Raw genomic sequence first — 17905 nt, forward strand, 5'->3', positions numbered from 1 at the left:
CTCTCTCTCTCTCTCTCTCTCTCTCTCTCTCTCTCTCTCTCTCTCTCACGCGTCGCCTAGGTTGTTACGACGCGACGCTCTTATCTCGAGTCGTCGATGCTTCGACTCAGGCTTTCCACTATTTCTTTCCTTAAAGGGGGAAGCCATCTTGGACGCGAAAAAGTCGCAGATATATTCAACAATTTTTTGTCAAAAACAATTAACTCAAGATTTACTTGAACGTTGCTATTTTATTTAAAAAAAAAAAACTAAATAAAAATTATTTCTTCGTATTATTCAATACATGTATAATAAATCCCAGCAAACAAATATTTTTTGAAAATTTGTCGTGATATATTTTTTATTTTACTGTCACTTGTAAAATGAATTCTATTTAGATAAAAACATGCGTTTATTGAAAACAACTGCATATAACACAAAAGGATAGTAATTGGTACCATTTTCATTAGTTTTTAACACATTTTTTATTCGTTTCGACATTGGATTAATTAACTTGTTTAAGATATTATGCTTGATGAGTAGAATAATATTAATGACCTTTAAATGCATATCTGTGACTGTTTCATACTGAAGTTTCAGACTGTATAAAATAATATAGTATAGAATAATACAGAAAACAAGTAACTAAAGATTTACTTGAACGTCGCTATTTTATTTTGAAAAAAAAAAACTAAATAAAAATTATTTCTTTGTATTATTTAATACATGTACAATAAATCCCAGCAAACAAATCTTCTGTAGAGTTAGTTGTGTCCGAAAATAAAATTTATAGTGCATATAAACACTGTTTAAAAGGAAAAATCCAGAGGAAAAATCGGATTGCCTTATTCGTACAGATAATTCAGAAATAAGAAAAATAGATTATTAAGAGTAAATTATTTATATACTTAAAAAATCTGAATAAAAATTAATTCTTTTATTATTCAATGTATAACAAATCCCAGCAAACAAATCTTGTATTCAGTTAGTTGTGTTCAAAAATAAAATTCATGGTGCATATAAAGATTGTTTAAAAGGAAAAATCCGATCGTTAATCGATTTCCTTGAAATGAATCCCTGAAAGATGCTTTATTTTGGAAAGATTCGATTGCCTTATTCCTATAGATAATTCAGAATGAATGAGACTAGATTAATTAATCGAATAGTAACACAACTGTATGTACTTTGTGGCGTTCGTCACCGTCTTTCCACTCTAATTCCGGGGTGAATTTAGTTGAACGATTGCACGCGGAAATCCAATAAGGGCGCGCGGAAGCTAGCGCAAAAGTCGTCTGCGCTCCTAAACGATAGATTAAGGTCAATTTTGAAGAAATCGCGAGTCATCGTAGATTCGACGTCGTCCCGTCACCTTAAGCAGCGTCTACGCTCAACGATTAATACCCGAGGGTTATCCGTTTAGTTGGAAATAGGCTTTCAGCTCTGCAGCTTCTATATACCGGCTCGTTCTAATTATTTTGCTCGCTCGCTCGCGACTAACGTGATAACGTCGTTCAACACTCGGGGGTGACGCCTGCCGCGTCCTGATACTAATGCATTAATTTATAATCATCCTATAATTTGCGGCTGCATCATCCTAGCCACGCGTGACCTCCATTCCGAGCGTAGGACCGATCCGTGCATTTCAATCTCCACCTTGGATCGAGTTTACTCGTTGCCACTCGGCTGTTTTGCTACGGCCCTGTGTATTTTACAACCAGACAAACTGGGATATGAAATTGCATTCCGCGGGGCTTGAACTGTGGCGAAGCTTGAGGAAGCTTACGTTAATGCGTTCTCGAGGTTTATCTACCCACGTCGCGGTATTTATTGCGCCGGGGCTACTATTCCGGGATAAACTATGTTAACCGCGCTGCTAATAATTGATGTGGGCTAAAAATAAGATCAAGGAAAGGTTAATCGCGTTCTCGATGGCGAGAATAGCGAAAGGAAAGGACGAGCATCGATAACGACGGTCTTTAGCCCTCGATTCTTTTTGAAAATCTATTAGGTATCGATAATGTTACGTTATGTAAGGGTTCGTCCCCTGCGGTTGTTGTCTTGAGCTTTATCGTTAACGTAAAACCCAAGAGAAATGAATACTCTCCTTGCAAGTGCGTGTGACTAGAGTTTTACAGGGACTTTAACACTATTTCCACCACGACCGGTCAAATGACCGTTTTTAAAATTTTTATTAAGGTTTCCTATATACAACGTAATTGAATCGCCTTTAAACTTCACGATTTTTCCTCAAATACACGTATAATACATTTTTCAATATTCATTTCTTTCTTTATTGTTTATTTTTCGAGGAAACATTGTAGTCTGTCTTATCTATCACGATTAATCATTTGACCGGTAGAACGATTTATATCTTTTTGTAATAGTATTCTCTCAAAGACTCAATTCCGAAACTACAAAGTCGTTACAAACGAAAGGTAATGCAGTTGTAGCATGATTTTAGCCATATTTTATAATGTATTACGTGTCATAAGTATCATTTTCATAAAAGTGAACAAAACTATTTGTAAAAAATGCGGTGAAAACGAATAAAATGTACATTATATAATGTACTGTCAAATTGGATAGTAACTTTATTCTGTACTAAAAAATATAAGTTGTGCTAAAGATGGATCGCGGTAAGAATAGGTATACGTAAAGTGTCAGTAAGAATAGTGTTAATGAAACACGTAATACGTGTTTCAAATATGTGTATTGCATAGTATCGAAAACCTCAGATAATTACAACCAAACTAATAGTTATATGCTCATAAAGGAAGTACTTAAACTGTAACACGAATTTCCTACTGAAACTTAGTAGTAGAGATGAAGATCGTCATCAAAATTAAATAATCTAATCGAAATTAGAGGCGATCTCGGCCGTTAGACATTGCCGCTTTTAAAAGAATTTTTTATTCTAACATCGTGTTCCAATTTTAAAAATGTTGCTCACAGTTTTGAACTTCCTACAAGTGATACGAACCAAGAAGCAAGAAACTTCTTCCTTCGTTTGAAATATAAATTGCACGAGCTGCTGCTATAACTTTTTTGTTTCGTTGTACGCTCTTCGTTGAGGTATCGCGTGTTGTTTACCAGATAACAGAAAATTAATAGCACGCTCGGTGTAATTTCACGAGAAACGACAATAGAATTTAATTAGGTAAAATTTCTCGGCTGCATCGCTTATCGCAGTTCCGCTGCTTTCCAGGCGATCGCTGATAGTTTATCTAAAATTACGATGTCAGTCGCAGAAAAGTCGGCGAATTAAAAGAAAATTACAGAGTAGATTGTGTACCAAGAATCGGTGGTTTGTTTCGTTCCTATTAACTTTCTGGTCCTTGTTTCCAGCAAGCACGCGGAATGATCTTCCATTATTTATCACGACAATGGGTATAAACATCACAATATATTTTATTTTATCAGGCAAATTTGAATCACCCTTTTATACTTCAAACGTGTTCTCATAAATAAACACAGTTTAGATTTTTTTGTAGCAGTTCTTTCCTCGGTAAAAGTAAGAGTCATCCTCGTAAAATTATTTTTAGTTTATAGGATAAAGAGAAAGTAAATTTAAATAAGAAACAAATGAAAGGATATGATTCTCTATTTATCTGTATGTATAAACATTTTTAAATACGTGGATGCCTGATATGTGGTTGAAATTGCTTGTAGTTGAAAGAGTTAAATGACAAGAAAAGTTCTTCAGATTATCAAAGCTTATCAATACACTGCGGGTTTTGACGTATTTATAGGACATTTGAATACTCAAGAAACTCCACAATGCATACAGTATATAACAATATAAAAAAAAATATTGAAAGTAACGTTCATATTTACATATTTACTATATAAATATGATATTAATATATCTATATTTGCAGAGTAAAATAAATATTTAATACATTTTTATTTATGTGTTTTTTTTTTGCTTGTTACCGTTTATTCTAATATAAACATAACTCTGTTTCTTGTTTATTAATTTCAGTGAATAAAATAAAATTATCGTTAGGCTATAAACAATTCTTATTAACATTTATGGCTAACTACAATATAACCAGCACATAATGTGGTAGTCGTTTATCGTTTCTAGTAATGTAGTAATCCCAGTGATGCAGTAACTTCATTTTAATGAAACGTTCGTGTAAAAAGAAAAAAATGTTCATCAATCTAGTTAATATGGTCTCAGGTCGTCTCATACATTCATAAAAAGGGACACCGGCAATAAAGCCGTAATCCTTTATTTGCTCGGCGTGAAGTTCGGCGGGAATTTCGTTATTAAACGAATGAGACCATTACCCTCCTTACTCACTCATTGGCAGCCAGCGCAAATCGTTCGCCATTAATAATTAATCTCATTTAGTAGTTCAGGCGCGAACCCGCCTACCGATTAGCGACGATGCGGCCGCTCACGTTAATTAGGTGACACTTTTTTCGCACCCCCGACCGCCGTCAGGCTTCAATTAGTTTCAACGCTAATCGCTTCGCTAGTAAGTACATCCTGCTTAGGTGTCGTGCTACTTCGAGCAAATGCTCCCCGTGAACGTTGCCACTTTTTTGTTTTTCAAATCAGTTGCTTGGTAGTTGGGGTTCGTCGAGAAGTACTCACAGAATAATCCACTAAGACAATATCTTGACAAAGTCTTTAGAGTGCGAATAATTAAGTTCCAGGGGTAAGTTTTAAATATTTACACTGGGTCACGTTTATCCAGAGAGGTGACAGTTCCTCTATTTAAAAGCAGACCAGCGAAGTTCCTGCTTTTAGGTACTTTGCTTAAATTTTAATCAGACGAATCTCTAGAGTTGGGGGCTGTTAGTTTTCTGCAAACAATTTTTTCGATAAGGTCAACGATAACGATAGCAGTCAAAGCATGAAGTCATAAACTTTTTGGACACAGATCTTTTATCTGTAAATATTTAAATTTGTTTAAAGATAAAACTCGAAATTTTCTTATTTCAAATACACTTTTATCGAACGTTTCTTTTTTTACTAACTAAATGCTTCAAGATACGTGCTTGGTTACAAGTCACGAATACGTAATGAATATACCATAAGACATCGTTAATTCCGTATCATTTCGATCTGTATGGTCATCGACCAGCTATTAAGGAATGTATGACCTATAGGGAGAAGTAGGTACTTCGAGTAAGGAATAATTTACGAGCACGGTTTCCAGATTCCCCATCCAGAGGACATGAGCCAGTACCGGTTCTACGTTAACTAGTAATTGGAAAAGTATATTACTCCAATGTAGTTCGATCGTGTAGTTCCGTTACTCTCGAATTAGAATAACAATAAGAATTTGTTTGCTAAATCTCTTTAAAAGCAGTTGCTAGTAATTGAATTGCATCGTCACGGTAATCGCAACGTGGTAGGAATAAATATACAAGGTGGGCTCAGTAATGGTTCAAAGAATACTATATTTGTAGGACCATATTCTTTTTATAAGTGCAATGGTGTATGTGCAATCGATAGTTTCATTATTATTTATTTAAATGGAAGTACATATTTTTTGTTGCATAGATTGAATCATAAATTAGAATAAATTAGTGTTTACATAGAGTTTAAATTAGACTTTTAAGACATACCACTCTTTCCTTTTTGTTCTAAATACTAATAAGAACATAGTTTCACTGATCATTGCATCATTCTAAAATTGAATAGAATCATTACAAAATATTTAATTCGTGATTCGAGAAACCTGTAATTGTAACGACGATTCGTATTCTTAAAGAATTCCTAGAAACTTTCGAATCTCCTTGTTAAACAAACAAGATGCCTATGTCTTAAAACCTCCGATGAAAAACAAATGATAGGAACAAACCGTTACGAAACAAAATTATCCGTGTTGCTGCTTTATGGAAGCAAGGCGGACAGTACTGTAATTAGTATGTCATCAGAGTTTCAATTTTTGCACGACGATGTCTTTTCAGTCCATTAGCATGTAATTACGGTACAACGTTGGAAATCCAGACGCCAATTATTTCAACTTCTGATTGGAACGTTAAATCGCTGACTCCCAATTACTCAGGCACGTAATCAGACATTCTTAGATTCGAGATATGAAAACTGTTACACGTGAATAATCAAACTAATATTCTATTACAGATTTATTTAATGAAATAATAATGAGTAGCTGCGTATACATTTTCTTTTTGCATTGTAGTATAGATACGCAAATAATCGAAACGGTAGTGAATATATTAAGTGGTCATTAACATAATTACTGTAAATAAGAGTTTATTCAACTTTTCTGTTATTTAAAATTGTAACTTCAACCTATAACTCAAAAATATACATAGCGAATATAAGAATTTATTGGATATTAATTATATACAGGGACTACCTGTTAAATTATTTTGTACCACCATTTTGTAAATATTTCCGGTAGTGCAAATGAAAAATGTTTTAGACAAAAGTTTATCAGTTCGTGATGATCTAAATGTTCGGATATTTCTAAATCTGGAAACGAAAATTCTAATACATCTGCTGTGTATCGTAGAAGATGGATCGCAGTTTGAACATCTTATGTAACCTGATTTATTTTGTAAGAAGTAATTTTTTACTAAAATCACGTTTTCACCAAATTTTCGAGTTCAAAGTCATTTCAAGTTCATAGCAGTTGAATTCGTCTCGACATCAGCAGCGACTCTACGACGTTCAAAACATATGGTGCCGTTTAAAAAAGTCAAGGTGACCTTTACATTTTTACGTAAAAAGCATTTTTTCAGATTCAGAAATATACGAACATGTAGCTCATCAAGAACTGATAAACTTTTGTCTAAAACGTTTTCAATTGCACTACCGGAAATACCTAAAAAATGGTGGCATAACTTAACGGGTAGACTCTATATATTAATCTACTATCACTATAAATAAACTAATAGTCACCACTTTTACTTGCTTCTAAAATAGAAACTTCTCCGAACCGATCGATTCTTATGCAATATATGATTTCATATTCTGTCGGCACCTGTTCTTGGGAGATTACACATCATAAAAAGTAATAAGAACTCCGAATGATACTACACGATAAATAAGGCTCATTACCTGTCTACATTGCCTTGTACACCCCGGTACAGAGGCTCGTGTGAAACAACGCTCCGATATTTCAATACGTTATCTCCGAAAAGTCAGTCGGAAACGGGTTCGATCGATAAGGGCTGCATGACAGAACGGTATAGACTTCCATGTCGTTTTTATTACTTTACCCCTGGGATCCGTCGATGCTATTATATCATTGGTCACAGACTGTGACCTTTGTATATTCGTCTCTCAGTTAACGATATATGTAGTTCAGTTGTGCATTGCGAACATTCACGTATAGGGTTTGAGATTCGTCGTATGGTGTCCGAAGAAAACCTGAAATCCCATGATATTTTTAGTATTAATTAATGTAAGAGAATTACTAATGTAATTAGGGCACTGTGGCGACCCAAGGAAGTACATAATTTAATAATAAAACTGTTAAAGTATATCTGTATCAAGACTAATACATTTTTGGATTTTAAAATACCAATAGTATTCGTATTCCAATTCTTTAATTACTGTTCTTAGAACATGTTTTGTTCGAACAAAATCAAGTACAACGATCTACGATAGAAAGTTAGTTAAGACCGTTCAAGGACATTTAAGACTATCCAAAACATTCAATGACATTTAAGACTATTTAAGATTGTGTTTAAGGTTATTCAAAATTGTTTAAAATAATCAAGGCCAAGTTGTTACGGTTTAGTAACAACTTATGCCTTGATAATATTATTTTGACATTTCATAACTCTATCGACTTCTGTGATAAAAAATGTGGTAAATATTTTATTAATAGTTTTTTTTAATATCACATTAGTAATGATGAAATACTACAGAGGTAACTAGATAATGTTAACATTTTGTTTACCAAACTTGGATACTATTGATTTCATTACTGTATCCCAAGTAATATTATCTCGTTTATTTTGTAATATTTTGCCATAAATGTTTTTGATATATTGAACATTCTTTCTGAATTTTTCTATCTAAACTATTCTTCTATCCCGTAGTTCCACTATAAAATTACATACGGGACTCAAAACATTTAAGATTATTAAATATTGTTAAATATACATCCAATATAGAATTTAACAACAAATTTAGTAATAATTTACGGTGTATATTAATTATTCATTGAAGGTTGTAAGTGTCCTCATATTTATGAACGAGGGTTTATATGTAAATACATACATCCAATATTTACTAAGAGAACTTTGAGAAATGCAAAAACGTGATGTGGATGGCAAATTTTGATTTATAGCAATGCTTTACCTCCGTTGTATCAAACTGTCCGGAAACTGTAATGCGGAGCTCGCAATCATAGAAGACATGTGTACATTTCTTTTTACAAATGTCCAAAATTAATCCAGACGTGAAACAGACGTTTTCGTCTGTCGCTATCCTTACACAAATATCGAAATAAATCGCAATTTTCCGTAGATTTATACGATGTCGGGTACAAACGATACCCACTCGCGGTAAAAGACACGATCGAACCAATTTTCCTCGGGGTGGCTCCGAAAAGAGAGTTTATCCGCGCCCAGCAACATTCCGGCTGGTTGCCTCGAGGTATGTAAGACGAATGGAAACGGGACGAAGGAAAGGACCGTGGAAAGGACTTGAAGGAGTTTGGTAGATAAGAGAAGAGAAAAGGGAAACCTGTGAGCATCTGTAGGCGAACCGAATCGTCTCTATCGAAGAAACTTTAATTCCCTCGTCTGTAACAATTTGTACGATTTGAATTTCTGTTCGCGGCACCGTGAGACTACAGCACCTCTTTTCCATCAACATTTTCCGTGAGTAAAATTTTTCGATCGAACCTCGGCCAGCTCGAGAGAACTAATTAGTTCGACAAAGATTTCGCGACGTTTGAAGTTTCGCGGTGACCACCCTCTTAATTAGTTTCATCGTGAAAATTTCGCTGCCACGTATTTTGCAGCGTATTGCCTTCCAAGCGAAGACCATAATTCTAGAGCCCACCTTTTTGCGAATGGAAATCAATTCGTGCGGAGGACGCTATTATGTCTAGCATGTATGTTTTCCAATCTAGCAGCGTTGCAAAACTTTCATGCTTTCAAAAGTAATGTTGTATATTCCCTAAATTTCACGAAAACATGTTACCTGTTTATTAAAGAACGGAACAGAATTAATTAAGAATACAAATAATAGGGAAAGGGCTACATCACGCCACGGAAACTAGTTTTCTGAGAATAGTAAGATGTTTTAAGTTTGATCGTATCGATCGGATGCATAGTTATCGCAGAAAGTTGTTAACTAGGTTGAACAGTATCATTTAGAGATAAATGCATTTAAAGTTTCAGTAGTCTTCACTCGAGTGCTTAACACTGTTCCACACTTAAGGTACATCTATAAATTCTAGATATATTTTTAAAGATCATTTTTGAGTTTTTTATGAATTTCAATCAAAAATAACTCAATTTGTAATAAAACTGTACAGTGTCGTGTCCACTTGAGAATGTCACGGTGAGTTTGATAGTTTTACGGGGACCCTCCTATCAAAACTGTGAAAAATATGATACCTATTAACAATTTTTTTTCCGACAAAAGCGTTCAGCATGAAGTAACAAAAGTCGTGGATATTTATTTACCAAGTATCCGAGAATACACAAACAATTTGTATATTAATATTTCCTGAATAGTGCATTTTATAGGTGGAGTTATGTCAACAGTTGCGGGATAAACATTGAACACGATATCTCGACGCAGGATTATCTAAAATCGAAAAACCAACGAATTCTTAAAAGTTATATCAATGGCTATCGTACTACCTACAATCGTAGCAAAGTCTCAAAATGACGATTTTTGGTACACGTTTAAATCAAAAGATGCCAAAACACGCTAAATTTTACGCAAAAAGAAATGTGAATATAATAAAAATGCTTGATTCGAAATTCGTGATTGTAGATAGTACGATAGCCATTCGTGTAATTGTTAAGAATTTTGTTGGTTTTTTGGTTTCAGATAATCCTGCGCCGAGATATCGTGTCCATCTGACTGAACTCAAATACTTTGTGAATAAATGTCAAACACTTTTTTCGGAAAAAGAATTGTTAGTATCATATTTTTTGTTCGCAATTTTGATGCGAGGGTCCCTTTAATCCCTTAAGCTACAAAACTGATTATCACGAGCCTGGCCCATGGTGTATTGTTCGGGCCAACTGTAAACATCACATTTTGGTCCCAGGCTGTTGGAGCTTAAATCGTAGCTTAAGGGGTTAAGGAAAATTAATATTATAACCGAGTCTGAGTAGCTTCCGATGCAGCTAATTGTAAGTAGAATCTAGCCAGACTGCCCAAAATTTCATCCAGTCCAAACCAACTACGTTTTACAATGAAGGAATTTATAAACTGTCTGAAAGATTGGAGAAGTATATATAATATAAAGTAATATAATTTTGTTGTTTAATGAAAGCAAAGTTAATGTCTGGTAAAAAAACCGAACTTACTTATGACTCGAACTAATAATAACAAGACATAAAAACCGAAGTCATTAATCATCCTTTCAAACGCAATTTGTTCGACAATTTTATTTTCGTAGTTTTAAGAACAAGCGAATTCCTTAGATGGCCTGTTTTAAATGCCTCACCTTGTATATTACAGATTATACATCCCGTGTAACTGCAGAACTTGTTTCAAATACCGATGTTGAAATCTCGCGAGATCAGCAGTGTATTTCATGTCAGAGTGGCATTCCACGTTATAAAATTTAAAGTCTCCTAACTTCCGTACCGTTAAGGTGTACGATAATTACGAGTGGTACACCAAAAAGAGGAGACACCGGTGTATAATGCGAGTTCCCGTAGCGGTAGTCCGCGATACGCGAATCGCTAAAATCGTTGATGATACTTTCGGTTAATCTACTCCGCATGAGTCTCATATTACGTCGCGAATCGAATCACTGAAAAATGGAACTCGTTATCTAAAGATTCTTGGGCTATCGCAACGCTGTACCGTAGTAAATTCATTTATCATCGGCGGCATTCTTCTTTCTTATCGAACATCGTGTGGGTATTCCTTTTGATGAATCGATGCTTCATGTGTTACGTTATTGCGATTTTTATGGCCGCCCATTATTTACTCGATTATTAAAGTTCACCTCCCTTACTGATCCTTTGTTAATTTATACACAGTTATGTAATAATCGTGCGTATCTCTTTTGCAACTTACTTCAATTTTTTTACAGTAGTACGTACTGTTTCATATTATATACCATTATTTACTCGATTGTTAAAGTTCACCTCCTTGCTGCTCCTTCGTTAATTTACACAAAATAACGTAATAATTGTACGTATCTTTTTTGTAACTTACTTCAATTTTTTTACAATATTATACAATTTCATACTCGCTTATTATTACATTACACACTTTCTGCATTTAAGTTATATTCAAATATGGAAAGTGTGTACTCACTGTATACAGAAAATATGCATTTATGCAAATCGAAATAAGTATTAATTTGAATTATTATTTTAATCCACGGAACATATAATCTACATACGTTTTGAATGTGTTTTCCATATTAGTAGATGCCATATGAGTATAAAACCTGGTGTGTATCTGCTTCTATCTTCATAACAAATGATGTAATAAGTCCGTACGAACGAGTAGTGCAACATGCATTATAGAACGATGTTGCGATTAGTGAGTTATCATTGACCACATGTTGAACTTCCACGTTAATTTTGTCACTTTATTTCCTATGGACAGACGTCGATAAGATAATCTCATCCTGCAAGAAGCAACTCACACAAGGATTATATTGTCGAAACTTTCTTCCCAAGCGACAAATATTCCGGTGACAGTGATTAATTGCTCCCTAGAAGATTGCTGGTGATGTGTTTCTAATACGACAAAATTCTCAAAGCTTGGAAGGTTTAAGTGTCCATAATAAATGTTTTTCTCTTTTCGTCGGCGCTGTTTTTTAGTGAACCAAATGATTAATGAGAAAATAAGCTTGCTTTTAAAGGTTATGCCTCGAAAGTTTACGCTGTTTGTTTTATTAAGAGTCGACAAATTACTTTCACGTCACACGTTGGGATGTTGTGAAAAGTTTAGACAAATTTCTATCGACAAGCACTTGGGCACGCTTAGCTGTTACACTTTGTACTACTGTATTATTCTTCAAAGATGAGTACCATATTTTGATGAATATTATTAGGTCGTCCTAAAAGTTCATGCCTCATATACACCAGGAACGACACATCGAAGCACTTTCAAAAAAAAAGAAAACAAAAAAAACACGTTCTTTTGTCTGGAGTCCGAAATGGAGGCTGTACTTCTGCTACTCAAACTAATATGTGAAACATACTCTTAAGTGGTATGAAAAAAGTTAATCTCTCTCATTGTACAATATTTTCTCACCTCTCTGGCATAGTCATTATAGCGAAACAATAACATTTCTATAGTTTTTTTTTATTAAATATTGGCACAGTATTCAGCAGGAACTTACAGGATCACCTAATCTTTCTACTACAATATAAATTTTATGTAACATATTCATTTTTTCCTAACGATTCAGTAACTTATCTTATTGCTTACAATTATAAATTAAATACCAATGCATAGTAGCGTAGGTCTATCACCAATTTAATTTACATTAACATTAAAGGCAACTATCGAAAGACTTTCGGACTTTGCCTAATTCCTCATGAATCTCTTTCTTTCCATTTAACCTGAATCTTGCAAGGCCACAATGAGTAACCCTGAAGAAACTTTTATGCACGAGAAAGTTTGTTTCTATTCAATTTACCACCACTTCTCAAATTATTTTCCTATCGCAAAATTACCTTTCATTTGAAATTTTCTGGACTCACATATCAAAACAAAAGTTTACGGTTATCCTTGAGTATGAATTTTATAATATTTAAGTATAATATTTATACGACATTTGTTTGACCGTGCTTCTGGTTTCTATACTTAAAACGTATACTTGGACTTATACTAGAACGTGTACTTGAAAATAACGATGAATGAAAAATAAACTTCCAAAATAGATTCACAGAATCATAGAGGCTTCGAGAATAGATTCATAGAATTACAGAAGCTTCGAGAATAGATTCATAGAATCATAGAAGCTTCGAGAATAGATCCATAACTCTATATATTTTACTTCAACACATTGACTACCGTAGGTATCAACAGTAGCCGGCACTCGACTTGTCTACAGCGCCGTGAGGCCCACCGATGACCGGCGACGCGATCAATAGTAAAAGTACATAATTAGAGTAAATATCGGTACTGATACATTTTTAAATAATACCATCGTTATTATAATGGTTTGAAGAAATTAATGCCATACAGAACACGACAAAATAATTTTATTAATGATACAAGGAAAATATACATATTATTTTTTATTCACACTGCGATGAATTACATTGAAACACGGTAGGTATAGAAAAGATGAACCTTTTTTATTCGCCATTTTTTTAGTGCAATTCTTTGCCTTCATTCTCTCTAACAGTTTTGAACTTTTTTCGTAACACACTTTGCAACAGTTTAAAACAACTGATAATCGCAAAAATGGTCTACAGCGCATCGAGAGTCACCGGTGACCCCCACCACGAAAAGTGCATTGAACACCATTATATAACTCTGCTTATCTGCTGTAAATAATAATTTAACATAATATGCATCGCATAATAAAAAATTCATGTTGGCGCCATGGGCAAACCACGTAAAATGCGCGGTCAAATGGCAGTCAACGTATTAAATACAAAGAAGCTTAATAGTTAGCAAAAGGATTAACTAGTGTTGTTACATACAATGCGTCACGTTCGAGGAGACATTCGCCATTGCGAGGACCGTTGCATACGGCTATTCGCGTTAGTCGAAAAACAGGAGACGGACATACATTTACGCACACACAATCGTGTCAATTTTAGTGACGACGCGTTTCGTATACGCTGACTAGCCTACAATAATTATTCGTGCAGAAAATCCAAAATTCTCATGTCGCATTACACATTCAAAAACAAGAATCGCGAAACCGTTTTGCTTTTTTCGAAAAAAGTAACCCACGTGGGTAGAAAATGTAATCGGTATGCGTCAACCTCTTAACAGATTGCATGTGACAGTTGAAAACGTGACCTCTGATGCATATAATTCCAAGCCATATTCACAGTCACTCGTTAAACGATTCCTCCTTCGCTACTGCACAACTGAACCGCTGGTTACCTCTAAGACGTTTGCATCATCGGAGAATTGTTGCTAGACAAACGGGTCAATTGAACAACGCGGCTCCTTCATCTGGTGTTTCACTGTCGCGTTGCCATTCTTGACCGTGACCAAAGATAGAAACCATTCTCAACTAGATCCGAAATTTCGAATAACGAACAAAAGTCTCATTTATTAACCCTTCGATGGAAATTACTATTTAAATTACACGATAGAATGATATTGAAGTAAGTCAGGAATACACACTGCGATAGAAAAATAATTTCTAATTAAAATAACAATCATTTTAGAGCAAACATACAGAATGCGAAGAATATATGCATGAAAATGATAATAAAGAAGAAATGTGAAACAAATTATTTATAAAAATGTAGAAGTGAACGTTGAAATATATTGAAATATATGATGTAGTTTATGTTAAATTTATAATTGGATATCTATAGTAAGTTTTACAGTTAGTTTTAGTATTTTAGTAATACTTGCTACTTAAAAAAATTAGTTCTTAAATTTATATCGCCTTAGATATGGTATTTAAATTAAAACGTAAAAATTGTATCCATGAACTACAAATACAATATTATACTTTAATTACATTATTACAGTCATGTACTTGCATACACACATAGAGGTCGAATTGATAACATCCTCCTGTTTTTGACGTCGGTTAAGAAATTACTTGACACTTGTTTAGATTCTCATTCTCGCAATTCTTCGCCTCCTTCGCATTCTGAATCTACACTTTAAAAATAAATCTTATTTTCATTTTGCATCGCGTTTCCGTGTTGTTGATTATATTCCTGAAGAGCTTTAAAACGTGGGCTACATCGAGTAAACCTATCCTAGAGACTGATTGTTACGTATACCCAAAAATTTACAAATTTATATATTTTGTAAGGTTATTTAGTGTATTTATATCAACACTACCAATTTACTACAATTTTTTGTCATTTATTCTCCGCAATCTACATCAGGAATGGTATTATCGACTTCGGTCTCTTCATTGACTTTGTTCTCCTTCATTGATTTGTGACCCGCATTAAGAGCCAATTGTAACGGGATATTTTTGTCTATTTTTGTAAAGTCTCCTTAAATGCACAAATTTCTCTACGATAATTGCACAGAAACCATCCCCACCACTGGGGAGTATACTCCTTGAGGGATTGAGGAGTTCGATCACCGAGTAGTGTAACATGATCTGGGATTAGGTATCTCGATGAGACAATGCTAATGCAACGATAAAACTCATCGATATACTTCTTTATTCGCTGTCCTTCTCTATGTTCATCGCATTACCCTTCCACTTTTCAATCTGTGTAACGGGGCATATTTATTCTGTTACTATCCACCCAGTTCATCGTCTCACAGCATTATTCACCATATAACAGAACATGAATTTCGGCTGTTCGAAAATAAAAAGATTTTCAATCTTAAAAATTCAATTTTCCGAATGACCATAATGTCGCAAACACGTGGCGAATACTTCTTTCCGTAGAATTTCAACGCGTCCCCCATCGAATGGAACTCTGCATATCTCCACCCATGGTCGACGATTGCTCGTGTTTACAATTGCTCGAAATTGTCAGTGATCCCTGGCGAACTCGCGTACAACGTAATCGGTGGTCGTGAAGGATCGATTCGACGTCAGTTGCCGGAAGTGAATCGTGGGTTTGTGTACAACAAGCACGATTCGGATTCGCGGATCGTGAACGTTTGGCAGCGAAGCCAGTGGGGCGGGCGTTAAGTTTAGCCACGGCGACCTGGCAGCGACAGTGTGTCAAGATCACTCGATCTCGCTCCGCCTTCGACTCGAACGCATACGTCGAGGACCGATTGTTGCTTCTCTTTCTCTGGGTCAGCAGGAGAGGTTCACTCGAGCTCACAAAGCGACGTGAATTCCGTTGGCGGGAACACTGGCTGCAAGGAGGATCTTCGACGAGAAGAGGCACCCGGTGAAGCGGCATTTCTTCGAGTGGGAATCGAGTGTCGCGAAATCGATACCACCGGCCACCATTCGTGTGTAGCGACGGATGTGATCTTGTTACTCGGTACGTGCACCTCGATCGAAACGCGAATTGGAAGGTCATGGTGTCTAGTTTGCTCCATCGATTCACGCGCGACGTACCTCGCCCGTTTGACGACCGATTGCTTTTTGGGGGATGGAATTCGCGATGTCACCCAAGTGAGTGATACTCGACTACCGAACCGTACACGAATTCCCGCATTCGGAGCTGACAAGTTCCACGCGTCGCTCATTTTACGTTCGCGTTTTAACCGTCCGTCTACACGGATATGTACAATTTTCTGTCAAACAGATCACGGTTCACCCTAGGATCATTAACCGTTATTTTGTCCGGTTATATCAGAAAAAATAATTTTGTCCTGTTCAAAATATGAATTGTGTACAAAATTGGAGTACCTTCTAGAGACATTTTTATGGACTTAGCTTGGCAGTCAATTATTGGAATTGGCAGTCAACTATTAGAAAAATAGCAAATGTCAAATATATGATCGTGGGGTCACTTGTGTGATGTTCGCAATTTCAACCCTTGTATCCGGAAAGGTATATCTAATCTTCTGTAAAACAGTTCAAAGTTTATCTTCTGTTGCTCAACAACCATTATGATAATATCTTAGCATTAAGATCACCATGCTATGTAGAAAGCCAATAGGGTGTTTGAAAGTGTGGTCTCTTAAATTATGACAATTCTCAGACTATCTCTGAAAAATTGTATGCAACCGATAGGACAGTTACTGTGTTAATTGAAAACACAGGAAATACCAAGTATACGATATATTTATTTGTACACAATGACACGGAGGTTTGATATAAGATATAACACGTTGTATATAGTCTTTCATCAAGGTTTAATAATTTTACCCTTTGCTTCAAAATTAAGGAAACTAGATTACAATCTAGAACTAATACAATTTTGATCGATGAGATTACTTCAGATTTCAAATATAATATGATTGATTTTGGAAAAAATACGTGACTCTTGTTACGAATAGACGCCTTACATTGTGTCTATGACAGGATATTCCTTATTCCTTTTCTCTGTTAATACTTGTCTCCAAAGTGTTTTATAAACAAAGTTATAATAAATATTGATTTATCTTTAAAAATGATTTAGTACTACACGTATCACTGTACTTTACCCCTACACAAAATTAATGAAAGTGCAAAATGCGTCTGATTATTTTTATTTCTAGTTATTATTCCAGTAATTCTTAAATGACTGATCAAAAATCAAATGCTCCATGATGGACGCATTTAATTTTCATGCCAGAAATTGTGCGGTCATTCGCAGTAAATCACGTCGATAATTGGATAGCCAATTAACTTTTAATTAGCACTACAAACGAGCATCGCAAAAATCGGTCACCAATTTTACGATGGCTGGGAATTCGGTAATCGATACCTCTCAAACTTTATGAAATTTAACGATAACTGGCTACGCAATCAATTTTTTAAAATACAGGGGTAACGCAAACGAACTCTCGTCCCGACAATTCGACTTTTATTCATTACATTGTGGCGTCTAAACATGTTTTCGCTTATTCGATCAAAATTCAGTGACATCACCGTATAATATCGTAGACAATATTGCCCTCGAGTCCTTTAGATGAAGCTAACCTACTCCTTCGACGCAACATGAATACCTAATAAGACTTTCAACTCGATGCATGCTGATCTCATGTTTCCTT

At 35.1% G+C, this 17905-nt stretch overlaps 2 protein-coding genes across 5 annotated transcripts in view; one reads left to right on the plus strand and one right to left on the minus strand.

The window, feature by feature from the left end:
- The window catches only part of LOC128893825 (uncharacterized), a 192773-nt gene that overhangs the window by 121801 nt on the left and 53067 nt on the right, over positions 1-17905 (minus strand). The gene's annotated exons all lie outside the window — the stretch shown is intronic.
- LOC128888993 (nipped-B-like protein B) overlaps positions 1-17905 on the plus strand; it is a 92337-nt gene that overhangs the window by 62744 nt on the left and 11688 nt on the right. Inside the window, exon 1 of one of the 4 annotated variants that reach the window (XM_054146376.1) lies at positions 16020-16245. The exons of 2 other annotated variants lie outside the window; for them this stretch is intronic. Coding sequence is in view for 1 of the 2 variants with exons in the window: in XM_054146292.1 (XP_054002267.1) it covers positions 16357-16379 (23 nt within the window). In the remaining variant the exon portion in view is untranslated. Of the gene's footprint in view, positions 1-16019; positions 16380-17905 lie in introns of those variants that run through there. One more of the 4 variants, XM_054146292.1, reaches the window with a different exon arrangement.

The sequence above is a fragment of the Hylaeus anthracinus genome, unplaced genomic scaffold, assembly GCF_026225885.1.
Source record: "Hylaeus anthracinus isolate JK02 unplaced genomic scaffold, UHH_iyHylAnth1.0_haploid 0, whole genome shotgun sequence".
In the NCBI taxonomy this organism is placed as follows: Eukaryota; Metazoa; Arthropoda; class Insecta; order Hymenoptera; family Colletidae; genus Hylaeus; species Hylaeus anthracinus.